We start from the raw sequence: 24,745 nt of genomic DNA, 5'->3' as shown, positions 1-24,745 counted from the left end.
AACCTTTTGATCAAGTGATAATATATTGAAACAGAGGCACGTCAAAACCTGAAAGCAACTTGTAGACCTCATAGAGAGAAGTGGTCATTTGAGCACTTAAGAGGACAGCAAACCAGACTGGATAAACATCTCTAAACTATGGTTGCTTGTTACGTTTGGAAATTCAAACCCTCTTTGGGTTCTAGTCTATGGTAGTTTCCTACGTCTGAAGAAAACAGGTATGAGGCTCTTCAGTGATAATATTAGTGAAATAAATTGTCGTATTTGGGGCTTCAGACAAACCTCAGTTGATTTATGAACAGGATTGTCTACTTTTTAAAAAAAAGTGTTAATACCATCTGCTTGGGACTTGAGGTGCTCTAAAGAACAAGTCCAACTTGTTGCTTCATGTAACAGGTGGAGAAGAAATTCACACACTTTTTCAAGTGGTTGTTGCATTTGAGCATAAATAGGCGTATGTTTAGCATGAGGCGTTCTGAGCGACAAACCTGCTCATACCATGGCATCCAGCTTTGGGGGGGGGGGGGATGCAGGTTCGTCAATTCAGAAACTGTTTCCAGAGTAGCTTACAGAACAAAATGCTGAAGTTAGAGAGAAATTGAGTATGGCCGATATCCAACTACTAAGGCATACTCAGAGAAGACTCGCGGATATAATCAGAATTAAGTCCATTGATCTCATTAGGTCTACTCTGAATACGACTCAGTTGGATATCACACTACAGTGGTACCTCAGGTTAAGTACTTAATTCGTTCTGGAGGTCCGTTCTTAACCTGATACTGTTCTTAACCTGAAGCACCACTTTAGCTAATGGGGCCTCCTGCTGCTGCTGCATCGCCAGAGCACAATTTCTGTTCTCATCCTGAAGCAAAGTTCTTAACCTGAAGCACTATTTCTGGGTTAGCAGAGTCTGTAACCTGAAGCGTATGTAACCTGAGGTACCACTGTATGCTGATTCCATGAGATGCTAAAACACGGATTCTCACCTCACCCCCAAGGACTCAAATTTGTCCGATTCATTCCAAATCACCCTTGGGCGGTGAAAACCTCATGAATCACGGCGGCCCACAAAATGAACCTTCGGCACCCGAACCTGCGGGGTCAAAGTTTCATAGAATACATTTCATTCGATTCACTCCCAAGTGGCGCCAAAACCTCGCAAAAGGCCCCCTGAACCCTTTCGCAGTGAAAACCTTACATTTCACGGTGCCCCATAAAATGAGCCCCTAGAGCTCTAACGGTTTCGGCAAAAACGTGACAGCTGCAAATTTACTCCCAAGTGGCACCAAATGCCACGAAAACGGGCCCTGTAACATTTGACAGTGCAAACCCCACGTTTCATGATAAGCCATAAAATGAGCCCTCAGCGCCCTAACCTGTGAGGTCACAGTTTCACCAAAAACCCGACACCATCAGATTCACTCGAAAGTGGTGTCAAACCCCTGCAAATTAAACCCTGCAACATTTGGCAGTGCAAACCCCACATTTTATAAAGGTAAAGGGACCCCTGACCATTAGGTCCAGTCGTGGCCAACTCTGGGGTTGCGGCGCTCATCTCGCTTTATTGGCTGAGGGAGCCGGCGTACAGCTTCTGTGTCATGTGGCCAGCATGACTAAGCCGCTTCTGGCGAACCAGAACAGTGCACGGAAACGCCGTTTACCTTCCCACCAGAGTGGTACCTATTTATCTACTTGCACTTTGACGTGCTTTCGAACTGCTAGGTTGGCAGGAGCAGGGACCGAGCAATGGGAGCTCACCCCGTCGTGGGGATTCGAACCGCCGACCTTTTGATCAGCAAGTCCTAGGCTCTGTGGTTTAACCCAAGTAGGCCGTAAAACGAGCCCTTGACGCCCTCATCCGTGGTACAATGGGTTTTGCCAAAAACCCAATGTCGTCCGATTCACTCAAAAGCGACATCAGACACCTGCAAATGGCCCCCTCCAACGTTTGGCGGTCCAAACGCCACGTTTCATGTAGGCCATAATTTGCCTGGAGGAACGAAAACCCTTCAGCCAGCCCTGACTAAAAGCTGAGAAATGCAAGTGACAAAAATATTCCTGACTTTATGAGATGTGGACCCAGGAAAGCTGGGCATTTCCCTTTTGGTGCTGAAAGCAGCTTCGTCCTGAATGCGACTGGGCCTGTGGCTCCTTCTTCCTGCTGAGCTGAGCTCCGACTGTCCTACTATGTCAGAGCTACAATAGGCCTTAGTCACTTCATTTGTCAGCCTGCCTTGACAGACAAAGCCTTTAACTTTTGGCCTCTTTAAGAAGCAAATTCCTTGTGCGCTGCCTCAGAGGTGGAATTTCCTGTAGGTCGGGAAACAAAGCTCTTGCGAAACGAACAAAGTATGGCTTGCTGGAGGCAACGGGTCCTGTGTGAATCGTAGGTGAAGTCACACTATTGCTCAGCAGACTCACAGATGGGGTAGATAGCAGGCTGAGAGTCACTGTGGAGAGGCTGTTTGTTTATTATACCTTTTTAAATTTCACATGGAGGGTTGAATCCAAGGCAAGTCATCTTATTAGTGCGTGACAGTCCATCTACTCCTCTGCCTGCTACACATGCCCACAAACCGGAATCTGTTCTAAAGGTACTTTCCCAGCTGCATTTTCACAGGTAGAGGTGGATAGGTGACCAACCTTGTGTGTGAGCGAATGAGATAGATTAAGAAAAGTTATCTGAAGTCTTAAATGTTATTTTCATACTGAAAAAGTGGATCTGACTGCAAGATGGCAGTTCCCAGAAGGCATTCTGGGTAAAATATTGGACCAGTGGTTCCCAGTTGGGGGGTCTGGGGACCCCTGGGTGTCCGTGGAACACACCCAGGGGGTCCACGGCACCATCCCCTGCCAGGGACTCGCTTATCTTGTTAATTGCCCAGTGAAAGCCACAATAAAGATCCATGAATAATCCAGCCTCAGCTTACGCTTGCTTGCTGGCCGGGGAAAAACCTGTGAAAGAGTTTCTGGGTGGCAAGTGAGCTTGGATTGGGCACAAAACTCTGGCACTGTTTCTTAGGGCTCTTGCAACTGGAGGGGTGTGTGGGGAGAGACAGTGTATGTATGTGCTTGCTCCATGGGGTGGATTCATGTGCTTAACATTTTAAAAAAATAATTAAGGGATCCCTTCCCCTTGCTCTCTACTTATTAACATAGCTGTTAACTTTTCCCTTTTTTTAAGGGAAATTCCCTTATTCCGAATAGGATTCCTCACAAGAAAAGGGAAAAGTTGACAGCTATACCTATTAATTGAAAAGAACTTCTAACTGCTTTCAATGACTACCAAGTTTAGAGGACTCCCCCACTGCTTGTGTGAATCTCTTCAGTGTGAATCATGCCTTATGAATTTGGGATTCATGTCTCATCTTGGAAGTTCAGCAGGGGAAATAGCTAAGCAAATTGCCACTATGCTTTTGTTTAACCCCTGAAAAAGAGGACATATCCTGGAAAAAGAGGACATATGGCAACCCTACGAGTCCACTTACTACTTTCCCCCTAAAAATGCCACCCCCTGAAGCACATTTTCTGTAACAGAAGCAGCCGCTGGAGTTTTGCTATATATATTTCAAACATGATGTTTTGCATGTAAAGTTTAGCTAGGTGTCCTGGCTCAAAACATCCTTTCCCTCCCCAACAGTCCCACTTCTACCTGGAGTAAAGAATCAAGCATGACTTGAAGGACTCCCAATTTCACCCCTTTAGTGACTAACAACACCAGATCACACATTAATACCTCAGATCTAGAATAAATGTGCTCCCAGTCAACCTGTGTTATAGATATATTACATATTGGATTAAATTACACACTGACACTCTGAATGAATTACTATCTAAATTACAAATGCATAAAATTATATCCAGATAACTTCCACCTGGGAATGTTCTGAATCCTACAAGAGAAAAAAACAACAGTTAAGGAATAATATAAAATATTAACTATTTCATAACTATTAGATACTTTGCACTGAAAACTAAGGAAATTCCTCTGTTTCAGAGGCAGCTTTAAAAATGTAGCAATGCCTCTAAGAAAAGGAATGAAATTGGGATCAATTTGAGCTAAGTTGAAAAACATCGAAAACACTGTAGGCCTTACTCACATATCACTTTAAACCATGGTTCACTAAACTATATTTAGTTTAATTGTTTAGATGTTCATGGGACCCTGATTGTTTGAGATTAATATTTGCTGGTTGTTTGGGACTGCTAGTTGCTGAATTGTAACATACTTTTAAAATTGTGGGTATTTCATTCCTCTCTTGCTACTTTTGCTCATATTATTTGGTATAGCATGACATCCGAACCTGGGTTTGTGGCTTAATTTATTTCAAACAGTAACCGGCATTTGTTCTTGGCCTACCTCACATGGTTTGTTTGGGGGAAATATATATGGGAAAACAAGAGTGCAGAATGGAGCTGAACACAGAGTCATAATAACTTTGTGCTGCTCAACAGTGACCTCTGTAGACAATTCTACAAAGTACCATAAGTAGCTCAAACATTTTATATGTTATCAAATACTCCTTTATTTTCGGGGCATGGTTGTCAAAAAGTGATGTTATATACCAGTCACCAGGTCGCTTCAAAAAGTGCTGGAAACTGAGAAAAGGGGGCTAAAACCCCTCCTTACACAACCCTTTCTCTATCCAAATTTTTGGCTTTTGTCTGACTAAGTCCATACAAGAAGTGATGTCTCTAGCTGCTTGTTCTCATTCCTTCTCAATAAATCCGGTTGTGGACCTTATATTTTGTTTATTCTTTTAATAAAAGCAGCATTTCAGTATGCTGCCTTTCAGATGTGGGGGTGACCTAAGCTTTGGATGCATTTATTTGATATTTTGTGTTGATAATTGAAATGTGGCATTCATACCGATACTAATTATATTCCGTGAATACTATAAAACCTGTCTTAAACAGCAATTAAAATAATTCACATATTTAGCCAGACTGTTAGCCTATGGTGTGTGTTTGCGTGTAATTACAGACTTCCCGACATGGTGCCCACCATATTATTATTATTATTATTATACTATAACTCCCATCATTCCCAGCCAGCAAGGCCAGTGGCCTGGGTTGATGGGAAATGGAGTCAAACAACTTGTAGAGAAGTGTATCATGCCACTGGGAAGCCTTCTAAAACACTTGGTAAAGGTAAAGGTAAAGGGACCGCTGACCGTTAGGTCCAGTCGCGGATGACTCTGGGGTTGCGGCGCTCATCTTGCTTTATTGGCCGAGGGAGCCGGCGTTTGTCCAAGTCATGTGGCCAGCATGACTAAGCCGCATCTGGCAAACCAGAGCAGCACACGGAAACGCTGTTTACCTTCCCGCCGGAGCGGTACCTATTTATCTACTTGCACTTTGACGTGCTAGAATTAGACCTCCCTACAGGCAGAGTGGGACAGCTTGCCCCAGATGGCAGATTATTAAAGGATTAACTTTTTTTTACTAAACCTATTAAAAAGCAGCAAAATGTCAGTAATTTAGTTTATTATTATATTTTTACCCAATAATATTTTAAACCTCTGTCTCAGGCACTAGAATGTCTCTCGCCTCAGTTGCACCTCTGACAGAGTGACAGGAAATACCGTATTTTTCTGTGCATAGGATGCACCCATGTATAAAATGACCCCTATTTTTTGGAACCGAAAGTTAAGAAAACAATATCTTAGGGTTGCCCAAACCCTAAAGTAGAAGTGAAAATCCGCACAATCGGCGACAGCGACAAGTTGTCAACCCTTTTGGGGGGTGATTGCCACAACCCCCAATGGCTCCACTGAACGCACACTCCAGCCCGCCCAAGCCAAAATCCTGGACATTACCTTAAAATAAAATAAAAATCTCCCTGGATGCCCATGTTTCGTGTATAAGACGACCCCCAAATTTCTGACGAATTTTTAAAATAGAAAATAACCTTGTCTTATACACGGAAAAATATGGTAGTATCCTCTCACGCCTCTTCATCTCCTAATTGTGTTTCCTAGCGATGTATTTCTCCTAATATGTGAACACACAGATTTCCCACAGGCATCTGGGTGGCCACTCTGAGAACAGAAAGGTGAAATAGAGGAGCCATTGGCCTGATCCAGTTGGCTCTTCTTATGTTCTTAGATGCATGAAACCAAAGAAGTGACATTGACTCCTTTTGCACTGTATGACAACGCTAGAAAATTACAATGAATTATGCAGCTGGTCTTCTTTTATCATTCTGCTAGATGGAAGAATAGAAATTCAAATAACGGAGGGCCACTTACCGAGTCTTGATACTTCGTAAGGGTTGCTTCCTAATGGAGGAAATGTCTAGTTCCAAAAGTCTAGGGATATCCGGAAAGCCGCATGCCTCAGACCACATCAGAGACACAGGCTCTTTGGGTCCAAGGGGGATACTAAATTCCGTGATATCCGTCTTCCACAGTGATTCTATCTGTTCACCGCTTTGCTCCCTATTAAGAGGAGGAATGCCATTATACATCAAAGAAAGAAAACGCTTTGAAGTAAGCCACTACCTTAAAGAAAAGTGCCAATCCAATCCTTATATTTCTAACGTGCAACTAACACTCTGAAGAGAAGAAAAACCATTGGGAAGTAATGATCAAGGGATGATCTTCTGCTGTTTTTCTGTCCTGGTTGTCCAACTTTTCCTGTCCTGAAATAGCTGTTGGGCTACCATTTCATGTGTGGTGTAATGAGTCATTTGGATCTCAGTAAGCCCAAACAGTCCAGTGGGCTAGTTGTTTGATCGAGATCTGAAGAAGCAGCTGATGGATGCTGAGATTAGGAGACCCTCCTCTGTGAAGCTCTCTATTGCCTTCCAAAAATTGGTTTTGTTTTGTTTTTTAAAGAGGCTTCAGAGAGGGATTCTGATTCTCTTTCTTTTGTATTTATAGAACATTAGTTTTACATGGATTTGAATGGTCATTATCTGTTGGATATTTGCCCTGAGCCAAGATGATGAGCTATTTTGATATTGAATAGAGTGTAATTTTAAAAATACTCCTTCTTCTAAGAAGTAATACTTAGGTTTCCTGACATAGGGAGGAATACCATGGAGTGGTATGTTAAAATCCCCTAGCGGTATAGTAGCTGCACTGGAGGAATGGCTTCTGCATGAGAAGGTTCAGGAAGAAAGCATGCTTTCCGTGGCTGGTCGTGCAACACATTGCTGTAGCCCCGATACTTCACGTTGCACAACCAGTTTCCTGCTAGAGCAATAGTTGTGTGGATTCTCATATTCAGTTTTCGGTTTTCATTTTCAATCTTTATTCTCGCCCTTAAAGGTAAAGGTAAAGGGACCCCTGACCATTAGGTCCAGTCGTGACCGACTCTGGGGTTGCGGCGCTCATCTTGCTTTATTGGCCGAGGGAGCTGGCGTACAGCTTCTGGGTCATGTGGCTAGCATGACTAAGCCGCTTCTGGCGAACCAGAGCAGCGCACGGAAATGCCGTTTACCTTCCCGCTGGAGCGGGAAGTGCTACTTGCACTTTGACGTGCTTTCGAACTGCTAGGTTGGCAGGAGCAGGGACCGAGCAACGGGAGCTCACCCCGTCGCGGGGATTCGAACCGCCGACCTTCTGATCGGCAAGCCCTAGGCTCTGTGGTTTAACCCACAGCACCACCCGCGTCCCTATTCTTGCCCTTACGCTAGCGCGAAATTGAATCGGGCCACAGAGACTGCAACCTCATGGGAGCTCCCTCCAAGAACCTATTATACTGTACCTGATTGTAGCTGAAAATGTTAAATCTTGTTGTTTCTTTGCACAAACCAGGGGGCTTGGGTGGGTTCTGGGCTTCAGGAAGACAGGTCCAATGTTGGGCACGTGTATGCTTTCCCTCTTTGTTCTATCTCCTGCTTTGATCAACAAGGGGCATGGGTTGGTAAGCTGGAGTTTGGCGCTCAAGCGGAGCTGTGCAGAGAGAAAGAGCAGTCAGTTTGCCTGATGCAGACAAAGGTTCAGGGAAGGATCTACCATGCAGCTGGAGGAATGGGGCAAAGGGAAGATTGAGAGACAGAAGCCATCTTACTAATGTTGCTCAAAATACGAGACCGCCAAACAAAGCTCTGCTATTTTCTTGCCCCTGGTTTTTGTGGGATGTGAAACACAAGAGCAGTCAAGTACAACATTCCTAGAGTGAACATGTTTACACATGGGGAGGAATGTTTGTCCAGCCAGCAGGTAAACTTCCTGTTTTCTTCTGGGCTGGGACAGACTTCCTCTGCATGTGACTAGAGGTGGGCATGGCCTCACCTGCGCAGGTAACAACAAAAGCACAGGACAGGGCAGCCATCTCTCTCTTTTTGACTACATGCATCAAAGAAGCAACATCTGCTTAGCCAAATATGCTCTCTTGGCTTAGCCAAGAGAGGACAAAGGGACTTGCCTTCTTATGAGATAGTTTCTAGGTACAGTCATACCTCGAATGTGCTTCGGGCTGAGCGCGTTCCAGTTGTGCTCCGCAGCAACCCGGAAATAACGGAGCACATTACTTCCGGGTTTCGCCGCTCGCGCATGCACAGACGCTCAAAATGATGTCACACGCATGCTCGGAAGCAGCGAAATGTGACCCGCAGACGCACTGTCCCGTCTTGCGTTCCGTTCGGGATATGAATGGGGCTCCGGAACGGATCCTGTTCACATCCTGAGGTACCACTGTATATGTTACTTTTCTAAGCTAAGTCTGCCTTCTGGGATCCTATTGTAAACAGAATGATGTGTGAGTAAACCTTTTTATACTTATAGAAGACTGTGTCGTGCCTTATCTTTTATGAGGGAATAAGAGGAAAATACCAGAACAGTTATTATAGAAGCTTTAGCGAGCCTGAGCAAATGCATCTGCTGCAAGTTTAAAAACGGGAATGTTACTCTGCTAAATTGTTAACTTGTTAACACAAGTTGGAAAGGCTATAATCAGACAATATATCCTCTCCTGCATCCCTGAACATTCCCACAGTTTTTAACATCGTGATATATCACCAGCTAAACATCATGATATACCACGATGCCTGAAATAAGGATGGAGCTATGCAGAGGGATTGACTGCCTTCACGGTTTTTCCTGCATCATGATTTTTGCCTGCGTCTGCTCTTGTGATTCAATGCCCACTGCAGGAGGCAGGGGAGAGTTAAGCTGGCAGACTTAACAGGGGCTGCAGGAATTGAGAGAAGCATTAGCTGGCTTCATGGTTTCCCCCACATTGTGATTTCTGCATAGCACACCCACCCACCCACCATGATTTGTGATATATTACCAGGTCGAAAACTATGAAACCAATATCACGATATGGATTTCAAACCAGTTTTGGATGATATATCAATATAGCACTCAGCCCTACCTTTCTCCTTATATGTGGGATAGAGAATAAGATTTGTTTCAGACCAAAGACTGAACTGTGGGCTCAAGCACTCACCGAAGAGGTATACTTTCCCCCCTGTGACTTTTAGTGGAAAGTTGGTGTGCACAGAAGAGCAATTCCCCATGCCAAAACTATAGACTCTGATTTTCCGGCATATACATAGTGAGTTTCCCAAGCCCACTGTGACTGTATCACAAAGCAGAAACTCCCCGCCCCCCTGTGAGTGGGAGCCATCACCAAACAGTGAGTATCCTTACCCCTGCTGCCACTGTCTGCTACTGGTGCAGATTGGGTGGCGAAACTCACGATTCATGCAGTGAGTTGCTCACAAGGGATAGGAAATTTACTATGGGGGTAATCATCCTCGGGGTGTCAGGGACTAGGCAGAGGAGAAATGGTGGAGACCGCCTTCCCAACCTGACCCTTCCAAAGAAGAGGAAGAGGAAGACAGTATAGATTTACAACAAGGGGTTGAGGGAGGTTGAAGCTCAGATGCAGATGAGGGAAAGCTGGGGAATCATGGGAGAGCCAGAACACCCAGCTGACACATTGTCATTAGGAAGCATTCCAGACCCTCCATCTCCTGGAACACGGCGGGCCTTAAAAGTAGGAGAGCAAAGAGCTCAAAGACAGAGGGTGCGTAGCAGCACCCGTAGAGGAGGTGATGATGATGAGGAATGAGGAAGTGGGAGAGACGGGGAGTGGAGATTCACTTAGGACAACGCCATTATCCAAGAGGCTGGGTTCTATAGATTGAAATGAAAAAAGGCAGTAAGAGAAACTCATCCTGACATGAGGTGAAAGTAAAACACCAGCTCTGAGTTGTGAACCCTTCATTCTCTTAGGCTCACCTGAGCAAACAAGGCAATCATCCTTTGAAGGCAGCGCCGACGCTGCTTCTCTGCCATCATCTGTTTAACAGTCCAGTGCCCCATAACTCTTTTCTGGTGAGCATCTAGCTTGTCTACCATCTTGTACAAAACCTGCATTCTAACACCGTCCTTGGCTTCTTTGGCAGCCTCCAACCGAATAAGTAAGGTTTCTCTGCAAATACAGGGCAGGAGGAATATAAATGTGGATAACTCTTTCCTTTAGTACAAAGAAAGCCCAGCTGCTTAGTCCTTAGCCTGAGCACCCATTCTGGTACTCCCAGCCTCTCTACCTGGCATTTGGAACCACTTATGGATGACCTGGCTATTGAACATTCATCCTGATTGGGCTGCAAGGAGATGATATCATGCTGGCTGTTTAATAAGCATTCATTCTTATTAAAGAGAGCAGGTGGCGCTGTGGTCTAAACCACTGAGCCTCTTGGGCTTGCTGATTGGAAGGTTGGGGGTTCGAATCCCCGCGATGGGGTGAGCTCCCATTGCTCTGTCCCAGCTCCTGCCAACCTAGCAGTTTGAAAGCATGCCAGTGCAAGTAGTTAAATAGGTACCACTGTGGCGGGTAGGTAAACAGCGTCTCCGTGTGCTCTGGCAATCGTCACAGTCCTCCGTGTGCCAGAAGCGGTTTAATAATAATAATAATAATAATAATAATAATAATAATAAATTTCTATTTATACCCCGCCCTCCCCAGCCAAGACTGGCCTCAGGGCACCTAACACTGAATATAAATACAGTAAAAACATTTTTTTAAAAAACCAAACAAAGTTGATTAAAATATAAGTTAGAATACAGTTTAAAATGCAGCCTCGTTTTAGTGGTAGCCCATAGATCAAAGCCATAAGGGGAGAAAACATCAAATATTCACCGGGGCCAGCTATCCATGCTGGTCCTACATGGGCCAGCAAAAAGAGCCGAGGGGAAATTTATATAAAAAATCCCATATAAGGGGTTCCATAAAAAAAAATGAGAGGGGGGGTTAGACTGAGTCCAGCCCAAAGGCCAGGCAGAACAGCTCCATCTTGCAGGCCCTGTGGAAAGATGTCAAATCCCACAGGGCCCTGATCTCCTACGGTAGGGCGTTCCACCAGGCCGGGGCCAGAACTGAAAAGGCCCTGGCCCTGGTTGAGGCCAATCTAACCTCCTTGGGGCTTGGGACTTCCAAAGTGTTATTATTTATGGACCTTAAGGTCCTCCACGGGGCATACCAGGAAAGGCGGTCCTGTAGGTACGAGGGTCCTAGGCCACATAGGGCTTTAAAGGTCAAAACCAGCACCTTAAACCTGACCCTGTACTTCACCAGGAGCCAGTGCAGCTGGTAAAGCACTGAATGAATGTGATCCTGCGGCGAGGACCCCATAAGGTGTCTCGCCGCGGCATTCTTCACCCGCTGGAGTTTCTGAGTCAGCTTCAAGGGCCACATGACCCGGAAAGCTGTCTGTGGACAAACACCGGCTCCCTTAGCCTGAAAAGCAAGATGAGCGCCGCACCCATAGTTGCCTTTGACTGGACTTAACAGTCCAGAAGTCCTTTACTTTTACCTCATTCTTATTATTTTCGGGGAAGTTAGATGACATTGCATCAAAACAAGTGTTATCCCACCCCACACCCCCCCGTCTCCAGTATATTTTCCTGCAACTTTCCTTAGCCCAAACACCTGAACTTTTTGGAAGGCGGGGTTGCAAAACCTCCCAATCAACTGTAGTCGTACAAACCGAGTTTACTGTTTGTGGTTGAATCCCACCCCAAAACAGCGACAGTCCGGAAGTGTCCTAGGACTTCTCCCAGGCAACACCTCTTCTCCCCAGGCCTTAGTCCACCTTGGCCTTGCTCCATGTCCTCCTCGAGTGTATGGTAACAGTTTGGTAAAACTATAATGAGATATATATGGTGTTAAGTATTAAGATTAGTGGCAGTTCTCACTCAGGGCCACCAGTATGTAAATGAAGGATTGAAAAATGTCGCTCCTGATTGGTTAGCTAGTTGTGAGTTGTTACTGTTTCTTAGTATTATATAAAGCCGCCAGCTAGGCTGCAGTCAGTCTGATTCCAGGAGCAGTTCTAACTGATGCAATAAAGAGCTGTGAATCCAACAGAGCTGTGTCCTTTGTCCATCTTTTCCACTATTCAACATATATAATTTTAGATTGCTCTTAAAATTATATACATGTGACAACAGCACATCCTTCCAACTGTCCATAGACGGATGACTAGTTCAACTTGTTTTCTGTCGTGCTCTTTAAATATAGTCTGGGGGCAATGCGCTGTCACCACACTGTGCGCCAACGCTAAGGTTCCCAGTAGCTTTTTTTTTAAAAAAAATATTTATTCAAGATTTTAAAAGTTACAATAACAAAAAAGAAAGAAAAGAAATTTTAAAAAGACAAAATGAAATACAAACATTAAAAAAGGAAAAAGAAACAAATCAAACCTTTACATAACTTTCTTCCTTTACTTATTTCCTTGACCTCCTCACACCTCCCATTTTTGTATTCTAATTTAAATTGTTGTTTCAGCAAATCCTTAACCTAATTTTTATCTTAATAATTTGTTTTAAAATAATCCTTTATGTCTTTTTACCAATACCACATAAATTTCTTTTTCAAACATCTTATCAACAAAATCCTTAATTTTACAATATTTTTTTAAAAGCCACTTTTACTTTTACTTTATCCGATCTTTACTCTCATCCAAACCTAAATATCAATACTTATTCTTAAGACATTTCCCTAAGGTCAGAAAAAAAAATTCCCAGTAGCTTCACATTAAGATTTTTAGTCTTACCTGACCTGCTGGAGATGGCGGAAGGCGATGTATTTCCGGAAGAGCAAAGCCAGCCTTTCCACATTGCTGTGCAATGCTTGCTTGATTATCCCTTTGGTGAGGGTGTAGAGTTCTGGGGAGATGCCAGCCTTCCGGACAGCTTCCCCCAACACCTCCAGGTTTCTCCTCTGAGCTTCTACGTTTATCCAGTAACGCTTCTCTGTGGTGCCGGGTGCAGCAAACTCCTCCGCTTTGGTGAACAGCCTGGGGAACCAAGTGGATTCCAGCTCATAGGTATCCTCGTCAAACTGTGAACTAGGCACGGGGCTTAGCAGGGGGCTAGGAGAAGCATATCGCCTTTCTTTACGGGGGGAAGCAATCTTATATCGCTTGGAAAATTGATCCAGAATTGCACCTTCCACCACTTTCAGCTTGGGAAGCAAGGCCTTTTCTTCCTTCTGCATCTGCTGCTGCTTCATCTTCACTTTCTGGACTTGCAGCCTCTGCATCTGCATCTGATGGCGCCAGCGGAGCAACTGCTGCTCCCAGCGCATCTCCCAAAGGCGCTCCATCTCCTCCTGCTTCTCCTTCTGCTCCTGCAGCCACCGCAAGTTCTTCTCCTCCTGCTCCTGCTGCTCTTGCCGCAGGGCCTCCATCCGCTGCTCCTGCAGCTGCAGCTGCTCCTGCCACTGGCTCCTCTTCCTCTCCTGCTCCATGTCCTCCTCTTGCCAGAGGAGCTGCTGCTTCTCGTGCCGCTCCTTCAGCTGGCTCCAGCGCCACTGCTCCTCTGCTTGCTTCCCTCGCAGCGCCAGCAGCTCCCTTTTCTCCAGCTGCAGCTGCTCAACCGCCTTCTGCAACAGGTCCTGCTGCTCCTTCTGCTGCTCCCGCTGCCTGGCCCAGAATTGCTCCTGCTCCTCGTTCTGCTGCTGCAGGAGCTGCCAGTGCTCGGCCTGCGCCTGCCACATGCGCTCCTGCTCCTTCTGCTGCTCCTTCTCCCGCTCCCACTGCTGCCGCTGCCCCTCGCACATCTCCTGCCAATGCAGCTGGTATTCTTGTTCCTCTTGCAGCCTGTGGCGTTCCTCCTGCAGCCGGGCCTGTTCTTCATGCAGCCGCTGCTTCTCCTCCTGCAGCTGCTCCTGGATTTGCAAGTACCAAAGCTGCTTTTCTCTGCTGAGCTCCCGTGAGCTATCACTTTCCAAATCTGACTTGCTCTCTTTGCGCCATGGCCCTTTTCCTTTCTGGGCATGCTTAAGTTTTTCCGCAGAAGATTGTTTTGCCAATTCCTTTTCCAATTCCTGCCACGAGACCTTGGCTTGCACATCTGCTTCATCAGGCTGACGTTCTGGAGGTTGTTCTCCTTCCATAGGATGTGAAACCTTGGTCAAGTCTTCTTCCTCCACTTGCAACTGGGGCTCCTTCTGATCTCTCTGCAACTCTTCTTCTTTCTGCTCTTCTTTTTCTTTTTCTTCTTCTTTTTCTTTTTCTTCTTCTTCCTCCTTCTTCTTTCTTTGATGTCGCTGGGACTTGAAGGGCGAGGCCTGTCCTGTTGTCGTTTCTTGATCCCATTCCGTCCCAGAGCTGAAAGAGCTACTTGAAGACTCCTGGGACACCACAGGACTGCTAAAGGACAAAGATGGAAGTTTGATTCCCTTCCCATCTTCCTCTTCCAACTCAACCTCTGTGCCCTCTGTGCTCCTTGCAAACTTCTGTTTCTTCCGTCCAGCAGATACTTTCTGCTTCATCAGGATGCATTCATCCAGTTTTCTGTCTATTGCCTCGGAGATCTCTTTGGTTAGTGTATGTGTGGGCTGGGATTTTGTTGACGGCTTCCAGCTGCCTGAGAGACTCCTCTTTAACTTCTCTATCTTCTCATCTAAGCAAGCAAGGATGACTTCCTGAAATTCTTGCAGCGCAGAGCTTGTATCCTCTCCAGGGAGTTCCTCAACAATTGAGTATCTTTGCCTTTTCTGCACAAATGCAGAAGGCAACGTGGGGATTTCTACAGTGAATAGTGCGTCCTCCTGGTCTACGGGGCTGCTTCCAGCCTCCTCTGCCGGACCACTGACACGGCCTTCAGGCACTTCTCCTGGAACATCATCACGACTTTCGGGCTTCTCTTCCTGCACTGTGTCTTGATAGGTTGCGTCCAGTTCCTCAAAAATGCGTTTGAGAGCCTCTGCATCTAACACACCACCTCTATCGCTAGCAAGCTCTTGCAGCTTTTTGCCTAAACCACGGATGACATCTCCTGTCTTCTCTGCCCACTTTGGCTGTGGCACACCTGCTGGGCTGCTTCTGCTGGGGCGCTTCTTCCCTTTGGGCCTACCTACTGTCTCATGGCTTGATTCCTCGGCTTCTCCTGCTTGTGGTGATGAGCTTTCCCCTGGGACCTCTGCGCCCTCCTCCTTCTGGACACCTGGAGCTGTCTCAGGCTCTTGAGTCGGCTCATCGTCGTCAAACTTGACCACCTTTCTCTCTTTGACAACCTTGACCAATTGCCCTGCCGTCTTTTTCATGGAGAACTTGCGCTTTGTTGGGGGGCTTGGGAGTCCTTCTGCTGGCTCTTGAGATGATTCTTCGACTTCCGCTTCACCGACACTCTCCCTGGCGACCCGTTTGAGAATGGGCTTAGGGGGAGGGCTTTCAGCCGGCTGTTGGAGAGCTTGTGTCCCTTCAGGTTCTTGGTGGCTTTTGCCAGCCAATTTTTGTGGTGACGGCATTTTCAAAAGGGATGTTTGTATTTTTTTCCAGGCAGCTGTCCTTGACCCCCGTTTCTTTCCTGCAAATTTGCTAGGTGCTGCTGTTGCTGTTTCTTTTCCAGCAGCTTCTGTGTCTCCCGTTTCGTCGGACGATATCTGTGATAGCTCAGAGGATGCCTGTGACAGGTCTGAGGACGTCGGGCCTACAACTGTCAGTCGTGACAGCCCAGTTTTGCTGTCCCGAGCTCTTACTGAAAGAAACGTCAGAGGTACTTCTGCATCGGAAGGTGTTTCTTGCAGCTGGTCAGGGTCAATGGTTTCGACCGTGGGTTTCTGCTGCCTGGGTGACTCATCAAATGTGCCCCCTTCTTCAACTTTCACACTTATCATTTCTGCAAATTCAGTGTGGAGTTTTGTACTCTCCTCATAAGTGCCCTTTTCTTCAACTTTCACACTTCTACTTTCTGCAAGTTCAGTGTGGAGTTTTGTACTCTCCTCATAAGTGCTCTTTTCTTCAGCTTTCACACTTCTCATTCCTGCAAGCTCAGCGTGGAGCTTCATATATCTCTCATCTTTGATTTCTTTCTCACCCTTGATTTCTTTCTCATCCTTGATTTCTTTCTCATCCTTGATTTCTTTCTCACTCTTGACTTCCTTCATATCTTTCATACTCCCTGTGGGAAGTTTCTCAGGAATCCTACTTACAGCAGGTCTGAGGGTGGCTTGGCGTGCCACCATTGCCCTCTCATTTGCCTCCTGCAGCTCCCTGTGCAATGCTTCGTTAGTAATCATGAGTGTCTTGCACATCTCTTCAACGGTGTGGACTTGAATTTCCATTGCTGTTTTCCTCTCCAGGGCCGTTCGCAGCTCCCTTTGCAGAGTTGCAATGTGTGGGTCTGGCTTCTTGCTTTCCAAGGCGCTCTCCGTTTCACACTTGATTTTAAGGCTGCGATACTGCTTCCCTAGAAGGCTGTAGGCCTTAGCTAGGTTAGCTACCATGGTTACAATGTACTTGACTGCTGGATGCTCTATTTTCAAAAAAGTCGGAGAATCTACCATTTCTTGCATCATGTTGTTGAGCTCATTAGTGCGGCTGAATGTAAGAGGGTCATCGTCCAACATCCGCTCTGCTGTAATAGGCTCCCCTTCCTGGGGCGCATCGGCCACTTTGTCTCTCCATGTTTTAAACATGGCATTTCTGTGACCTGAAATAATCGAAGAGATAACAAGAAGGCATTAGAGTATACACAAAGTAAAATTAGCCCAGTGATAAAGTACCTCTGGAACAGGAATTGTTGCACAGTGACACTGTGAACTTCCTTATAAATCAAGGGCGGATCTACACTCATGGTTTTTAACGTTAAAAAGGAGTTAAGGAATGATTCCGGTAACCATATAGTCACAAGACGTTCTTTTCTTTAATGTTCATAGTGTGTTATAGAAATGTGACACCAGAGGGCACTGCAGAGCAACCAGAAATCAGGGAGAGAGACTGCGGGGAAAGAAAGCAAAACGAAAACCAAAGGGGACGTTTCCTGTCTTTATGTTTTAGAACGATATTTCTAGTATCATTCTAATAATGAAAAGGCGAGTGTAGATCCAGCCCAATAAAACTTTGTGTGCTGTCCTAAATGTAACAAACATGCTACAGCCACTTGCAATCAGTCTTGTCCCAAAGTGAGTGCAATCAGATCATCAAAGGAGACCATGGTTTAATAAGGCACTTGAGGCCTCCAGAATAAACCAGAAGTATTACTTGTGTCAACAAGACATTCTGCCTTCAGTGTTGCAGGCCCAGCTCTGCTAAACTCTCTCCCCCTAGAAGACAGGCACCATCTCTGCTGAGTTTCAGGTGCCTAGTTTAAACCATTTTATTTCAGGAAGCCTTTGCATCATGGATATTTCTCTACCATGTTTTAATGTTTCTCGTGTTCTTGTTTAAATTCTTGACATTTTAAATTTCAGAGATTTAAGTTCATGTTTCAAATTTTGTATATTCTAATTTTTTATACTTGTAAATCGCTTTGAGACATTGAAAAGCAGGATATATATATAGATAGATAAATATTTGTTTATCTAAAGTAGATGGACAGACATTTTGGGGAAGCAAAATCTCCTTGGAAATAGGCTCCCGAACTCTGTCAACCGATAAGAGGAGCACACAGCTGGCACAGACCATCAAGAGAGCAGGGGATGAGAGAGACCCTTAAACTAAATATGCCACTGACACACACAAAATGAACAAGGCTTGCAGCTCTTCCTTGCAAGTGTCTTTATTTCTTTCCCACTAAAACCCCTAGCGACTGCCCCACCCTGTGCAAACTCTGATGCTGGCTTAATTGTCCAAGATGACGGAGTTTACTGCTGGGTTCTGACACAGGTTCCTTGAGTTTTGGTGTGCTGTTTGGTTTATCAGTACTTTTATTTCTTTCAAGCCAAACATATGTGGGAGTTTTTGCAGTCAAACCTAACAATGCATATCTATGCTAGTTGGTAAATGAAGGAGTTAAGGACCACAGAGTTGTAAATTTCTAGAGGAGACACAGCTACCTCACACACCCCTCAACTCTGTCAATTTCCTGTTCCTCTGCCTTCCCTTTCTCTTCGTTTTAACCATGTAAGCTGATATCATGCATGATGCTGGAGCTCCCTAGCCCAAACTGTTTCTGTTTCTGTTTTATGTACTTTGTGTTTTTATATTCTGATTTTATCCCATGAACCGCTGAGACCTGCAGCTGTAGGGCAGTATAATAATAATAGTAATAATACTCCAAGCTTGAAAGTTTTTTTTGTATTTTGCAACCAATAATACCTTGCCTGTGCTGTTTCTGCTGTAGCACTGAATGGTGCATGAGTGAGACCTATGATTGATGTAAGTATTTAAACTTACTCAAAGTTGTAGTCTATTCACTCCAAGATGGGTAGAAGCAGGGGAGCTCAATTGTAAGTGCTTAATATTCGGATATTTAAAGTTCTAACAACCTATTTCCCATGCTTACAAATGCTACATAGATCTGTGTTTTAAGTTCTGCTAGGGGCTGCTTTGGCTAAAGTCAAACCCTGTGGGTTGGTTTAAAAAAAAAAATCAGCTGTTTTTTCCTTTGTAGTTCCCCACACATGTGGGACTTCAGGATTAACTGGTATCAGTGGCATAGCGTGGGTTGTCAGCACCCGGGGCAAGGCAAGTAATTTGCGCCCCCTAACCCGTGGATTTGCGCCCCCTAACCCTAACCCCCAGATGTTGCGCCCGGTGCGGCCGGCCCCCCCTGCACCCCCCACGCTATGCCACTGACTGGTATTCCCCAGTTATCTCCCAACAATATAGACCTCTGCTTCCTGATGATGCAGCCTCTTTCTCTAACAGATTCATCTCATTTAGGTACCTGACTTCCGTCTCTGCTTAGCTTTCCCTTCTAAAAGTGGGCGGAATAGTTTGATTAGATGCTGAATCTTTGAGTCCATTGCACTGATAAAATTCTGGATTTTCTCCTCCATCTCTTCAATTATGTCATTAGTGGCAAGGACTTTTTCTTCTCGTTCAACCGCTTTCAGCATTTCATCTGGAAATAATGTTTAAACCCAAAGTGAGTCAAGATGGAAACACCCGTGATGTAAAATGAGAAGCTGTCCTTTTAAAAGCAATCTCCAGTTTATCCATCGAATGAACAGAGATTTAACTGGTTAAACACTATCACCAAGGCCTTGCTTTCTCAGGAAACCAGTCTGCTATAGCCATATCTTTGCATGCAGAAAGGCACCAAGGAGGTTCAGTCCTGGTTTAAAAGATGAGGAAGTTGGTGCTGAGAAATACTTCTCTGCCTGAATCCTGGAGTGTCACAGCTGGCTTAAAAGGTAAAGGGTAAAGGGGTCCAGTCATGACCAACTCTGGGGTTGCGGCGCTCATCTCGCTTTATTGGCTGAGGGAGCCGGCGTACAGCTTCTGTGTCATGTGGCCAGCATGACTAAGCCGCTTCTGGCAAACCAGAGCAGCGCACGGAAACACCATTTACCTTCCCACCGGAGTGGTACCTATTTATCTACTTGCACTTTGATGTGCTTTCGAACTGCTAGGTTGGCAGGAGCAGGGACTGAGCAACAGGAGCTCACCCGTCACGGGGATTTGAGCCGCCGACCTTCTGATCGGCAAGTCCTAGGCTCTGTGGTTTAACCCACAGCGCCACCCGTGTCCCTCAGCTGGCTTAAGTAGCCATTATTGGGCTAGTTCAGTGTTCTTTTTGTGACTTTTAAAACTCTACATCTTAAGTGTGAAGTCTTTGGTCTTGTCAGATTCCTTCCCACACTTTTAAAACTAGATCCCCAAGATCTAACAACGAGAACTAAATGCAAAAGACACACAATTAAAACTAAATAACAGGGGTTTCTCTCCACGTCTACTTTGAGCCACTCTGGGTACATTTGTTTTCAGTACAATTGCCAGGACTGGAGTGGACTAAGCCCATAGCCCTTTCGCACAAAAGTCTACTCCTGGTTAGTTTTAATTTTCAACAGCCCAATTTAGGAGAGGGAAAGCCATTTTGTTGTTGCTATTATAAACCAAATGGGAGCTAGAAAACCTTGCTGCAAGTCACCCACAGGTATGTAAGCAGATCCCAATTTTTATACACACTTGCGATTAGAGAATTTCATCCCAAAATTCAGACAAGCGACAATTTGGGAAGACAGAAATGCTACAGTGCTGTACATGTAATGTTTTGTGCAGGCTGGTTCACATGTTAATGTCAACTGAATGTATTCTTCCTCTTTACTAGCTAAGGGTGCCTATCCTCTAATCCAATTCAAAATTGTGACATCTTCGAAGGCTGCAGTTCTATAGTTTTGGGTAGCTTGTTCAGACATTACTATTCCACGGGACATTTGGCATTTAGGGCATTTGTTTTTTGGTAACCTTGTTTCTCCAGCGGCTTTCCCCCCCTTTGTTGTACTTTGTGATTGTGAGTGTTTCATTGTTATTTCGCTGGCATACAGACACACACAGTATGAACTTTTTTTCTATCCCACGTGTGTTGACAGTGACTTAAGATTCCTTGCTCCAATACCCTTTTCTAGCTTTCTAGAACATGGGTAGGCAAACTAAGGCTCGGGGGCCGAATCCAGCCCAATTGCCTTCTAAATCCGGCCTGCGGATGGTCCAGGAATCAGTGTGTTTTTACATGAGTAGAAAGTGTCCTTTTATTTAAAATGCATCTCTGGGTTATTTGCAGGGCATAGGAATTCGTTCATTATTATTTTTTCCCAAAATATAGTCCGGCCCCCCACAAGGTCTGAGGGACAGTGGACCGGCCCCCTGCTGAAAAAGTTTGCTGACCCCTGTTCTAGAAGATGGCACTTGCTACAGTATACCCTCCCATTTCCAGCACCATGGAACTAACGCCAGAATTTTAGCGCCTCCAGCACTGCCTTTAATTCCTGTATTTTGAAGACGCTCTCATCTAGCACGTCATCAATTCCATCCAAAAAATGAGCCCGGCGGCTCGTCTCTTCCCAGGTTTGTGAATGGTAGTAGTCCCTTTCAATCTCAGGATCGAGCCCATCATCCTTTTTGTAGTGTTCATAGGCCCGATTCACATTGTCCAGAATACGAAACAGCTTCTTAGAAACATCCTGAAAGCACAGAATTACAATGGATGTGAGGGCAGGACATATTCAGAAGCGTTTCAGGAGCCCACTTCTTGGTTATGTATCTCCTTCCCTGCCCCTGACTGAGCCATCCTTGTAGCATTTGCTGAAAGCATTAATAATAATAATAATAATAATATTTTTTATACCCCACCCTCCCCAGCCAAGGCCAGGCTCAGAGCGGCTTACAAGCAATAATAAAAACAAGTTGAATGATTACAACTTAAAAACAAAATTAAAATACAACATTAAAATATTGAAACATTAAAATATTAAAATGTAGCCTCATCACAGGAGGAGAAGGAAAAGAAAAAAGAAAGAGAGGGAGGGAATCAAATTGGCTCCAAGCCAAAGGCCAGGTGGAACAACTCTGTCTTACAGGCCCTGAGGAAATAAATCAGATCCTGCAGGGCCCTGATCTCATGAGGCAGAGCGTTCCACCGGGCCGGAGCCAGTGCTGAAAAGGCCCTGGCTCTGGTTGAGGCTAATCTAACTTCCTTAGGGCCCAGGACCACTAGGGTGTTGCTATTTATGGACCTTGAGGCTCTCCGTGGGGCATACTGAGAGAGGCGGTCCCGTAGGTACGAGGGTCCTAGGCTGTGAAGGGCTTTAAAGGTCAAAAGCAGCACCTTAAATCTGACCCTGTACTCCACCGGGAGCCAGTGCAGCTGGAAAAGCACTGGGTGAATATGCTTCCCATTACAGGAAGACATCCTCATTTTGTCTGGCTACACAGTAATGGACCTTTAAGAACCTGTGGTGTTAGTAAATGTTTCACGCTGATCAAGGGTGCCAACTTCAATAAAATATGGGGGAAGCCCAGGTAAGCTCCTCCACGCATAATCGATCACATGACATGGTGCACCCACACCATTTGAATGACAATGTCCATCAACATTGGGGGTCCCCAGCGCCCTCAAATATTATATGGGGGGGGGGCATGTGAGAAGACCTCTCTGCCCCTAGGAGTTGGCTCCTATGACTCTGATTTTATCATGGTATGTGTTATTTTTAGCACACTACCCAGTGGGTACAGTATGGAGATATTAATCAGTCTTAGTAAATAAGTAAGTTAGTGGATTATTTAAAAAAAACTGTAATCAAATGAAATCGCGGGCAAGGTTCGAGTTAAAGGCAGAGGACGAAAAATGAAAAAGACATAATTGTAACGGAGAAACTTTGTGTAATAGATAAAGATAAAAAGAAAAGGTAAAAAAGGTTTGAGTAAAAACACTGGAGAAGTGAGGTTGGGAAGTCAGTTTTTGAAGAAAGGTAACTTTGATATGAAGATTATTGTGGAAATGTTTGAAACATTTGCTAAAAATTATATAATGATAAAGCAATAATTAAGGACTTGTGCCCAAGAAATAACAATATTACTACCTTGGATAGCTTTAAAAGACATGGAAGACAAGCCTATCGGCACCTTTTAGTCACAACGGCTAGGTGGGACCACAGTCTAGATTTAAAGGCATCTTACTTATGAATACCTGCTGCTTGGGAGCAACATCTGGCCCTTCATATGTTGTTGGACTGCAAATCCCATAATCCCCATTGGCGACTATGTGTGTCATGCTCTGACAGCATTGGAAAGGCCCCAGATTTCCCATGACTGGTGTAGCCAATACTTAGCTAGATGAACTAAAGTCCTGGTTCAGTAGAAGGCACTTTCTTATGTTCCTAAGAGGCTTATTGCCTTCCAAGTCTTGCTTACGGGTTTCCTGGAGACATCTGCTTATGCTATTCATATGTTCTTAATAGCTGATGGGAGCTTTACTCTTCACATCTCACATTGCAAGGGCTACAGAGGCATCCAATGAATACAGCAGGTCTGGTAAACAAGCAAATGGAAGGACTTAATCTGGTTCATTTGAATCAGTTACCTGCAGAAGTTGGGATTACTCCCATTTCTCCTGACTTTTCTCAAATATAATTCTCGGGGGGTGAGCAGAATTGTGCTTAACGTGCCAGCAGGAGTCCATGTTGAAAACCTATTGTGAAAGGCTGCACATATTTGACCCCCCTCATCCATCAGCAGTCCCTGCTCCAGGACAGAAACTCTGTTTTTCTCTCCAACACATACCTTCTTTGCTCTTTCCAGCTGGGCCAGCTCAATTTTATCCAACACATTCTGCACAGCGGGGGGGACTTCATCGATGGTAGAAATAGCGGCTTCGTTTTTGTAGGTTGCAACATTGCGGCCGGCCTGATCGCGTTCGTAATCATTATCACTTTCATTTCCTGAGTTTCCTGAAGATGATGAAGATTCGGGACCCATGTGGGACTTTTCCCATGCAAGTCCAACCACCTTTGGGAAATCCATGGCTGCAGCACAGAGTAAGGCAAATCAGCTTTTTATAGAGGGTCAAGTTGTTCAGTTGTGTGGTAGGCTTATTCTTCAAACTGTTTAATTACACCCCCTTGCTGTTAGGCAGAAACTCATCCCTAGGGGATGAACGGGTTCTGTTTGTGTAGTTGATGTCATAGTTGCCATTCTATGGCTTCTAATCCATGACGTCATCAGGTGCTCATTCGCATAAAAAGAAGCCTCGCGGAACAGAAACTTGTTGTTCTATGTGCTCATGCATGCTTTATATACAAGTCCCAGAATGCATTAGTGTCCTGGAGAGATGGTGGAATTCACTGCTCAGATAATTCAACAGTAGATTATTCCATTCCTCGGCTCTGCCAGATACAAGCTAGAAAGGGTTGTCATGCTGTACATGAGCTTTAGAGAGCTGCCTCTCAGTTCTAGCATCATCGTTTCTGAAACTCATTCAGAAGTATTCGCTGTAAGGGAATACAGTGGTACCTCGGGTTACATACGCTTCAGGTTACATACGCTTCAGGTTACAGACTCTGCTAACCCAGAAATATTACCTCAGGTTAAGAACTTAGCTTCAGGATAAGAACAGAAATCGTGCTCCGGCGGCGCAGCGGCAGCAGGAGGCCCCATTAGCTAAAGTGGTGCTTCAGGTTAAGAAGAGTTTCAGGTTAAGAACAGACCTCCGGAACGAATTAAGTACTTAACCCGAGGTACTACTGTATACTGTGGCATGCTTGGAGCTAGTAATAATACGGTTTTGGGGTTTTTTTTGGTTTTCTTATCCAAGATTGGAGCTTAGAGATCCTAGGGTGGGCAGGGATTTAGCAGTATGAAATATTTAAAATTGTCAACCTGTTTCCAAGTTGCACCGCACAGAAGACCTAAGGACCTTTGCAAGTTCGGATGGGTGCAGACAGTCTTTCTAATAACCTGGTCACAATTTATTTAAGGCTTAGTAGCCAAAACTAGAACTTTAAATTGAGCCGAGGAACAGAAAATATATATGTTTACCACATCGCTGTATATCAAACAACTCCATCTGTAAGAAGTAAGTTTTGCTAACAGAGCTATCTGATCTTTCCTTGT

The 24,745-nt window shown here is 45.0% G+C and overlaps 1 protein-coding gene across 1 annotated transcript; it reads right to left on the bottom strand.

Annotated features, from left to right (window-relative positions):
• Positions 1-3,767: 3,767 nt before the first annotated feature.
• On the bottom strand, positions 3,768-24,158 carry FAM186A (family with sequence similarity 186 member A). The gene is made up of 8 exons (XM_083598532.1): positions 23,417-24,158; positions 21,087-21,318; positions 19,080-19,256; positions 13,019-16,901; positions 10,200-10,392; positions 7,714-7,901; positions 6,252-6,440; positions 3,768-3,893 (listed from the first exon to the last, which is right to left on the bottom strand). Exons 1-8 carry the CDS (start codon positions 23,654-23,656, stop codon positions 3,839-3,841), a joined length of 5,157 nt encoding a protein of 1,718 aa, XP_083454658.1. The 5' UTR covers positions 23,657-24,158; the 3' UTR covers positions 3,768-3,838.
• Between the last annotated feature and the right edge of the window lie 587 nt (positions 24,159-24,745).

The sequence above is a fragment of the Podarcis filfolensis genome (genome assembly GCF_964270895.1).
Source record: "Podarcis filfolensis genome assembly, chromosome: 2".
NCBI classification, from domain to species: domain Eukaryota; kingdom Metazoa; phylum Chordata; class Lepidosauria; order Squamata; family Lacertidae; genus Podarcis; species Podarcis filfolensis.
The sequence above is the reverse complement of the archived record's forward strand: the minus strand, read 5'-3'. Positions and strand labels throughout refer to the sequence as shown.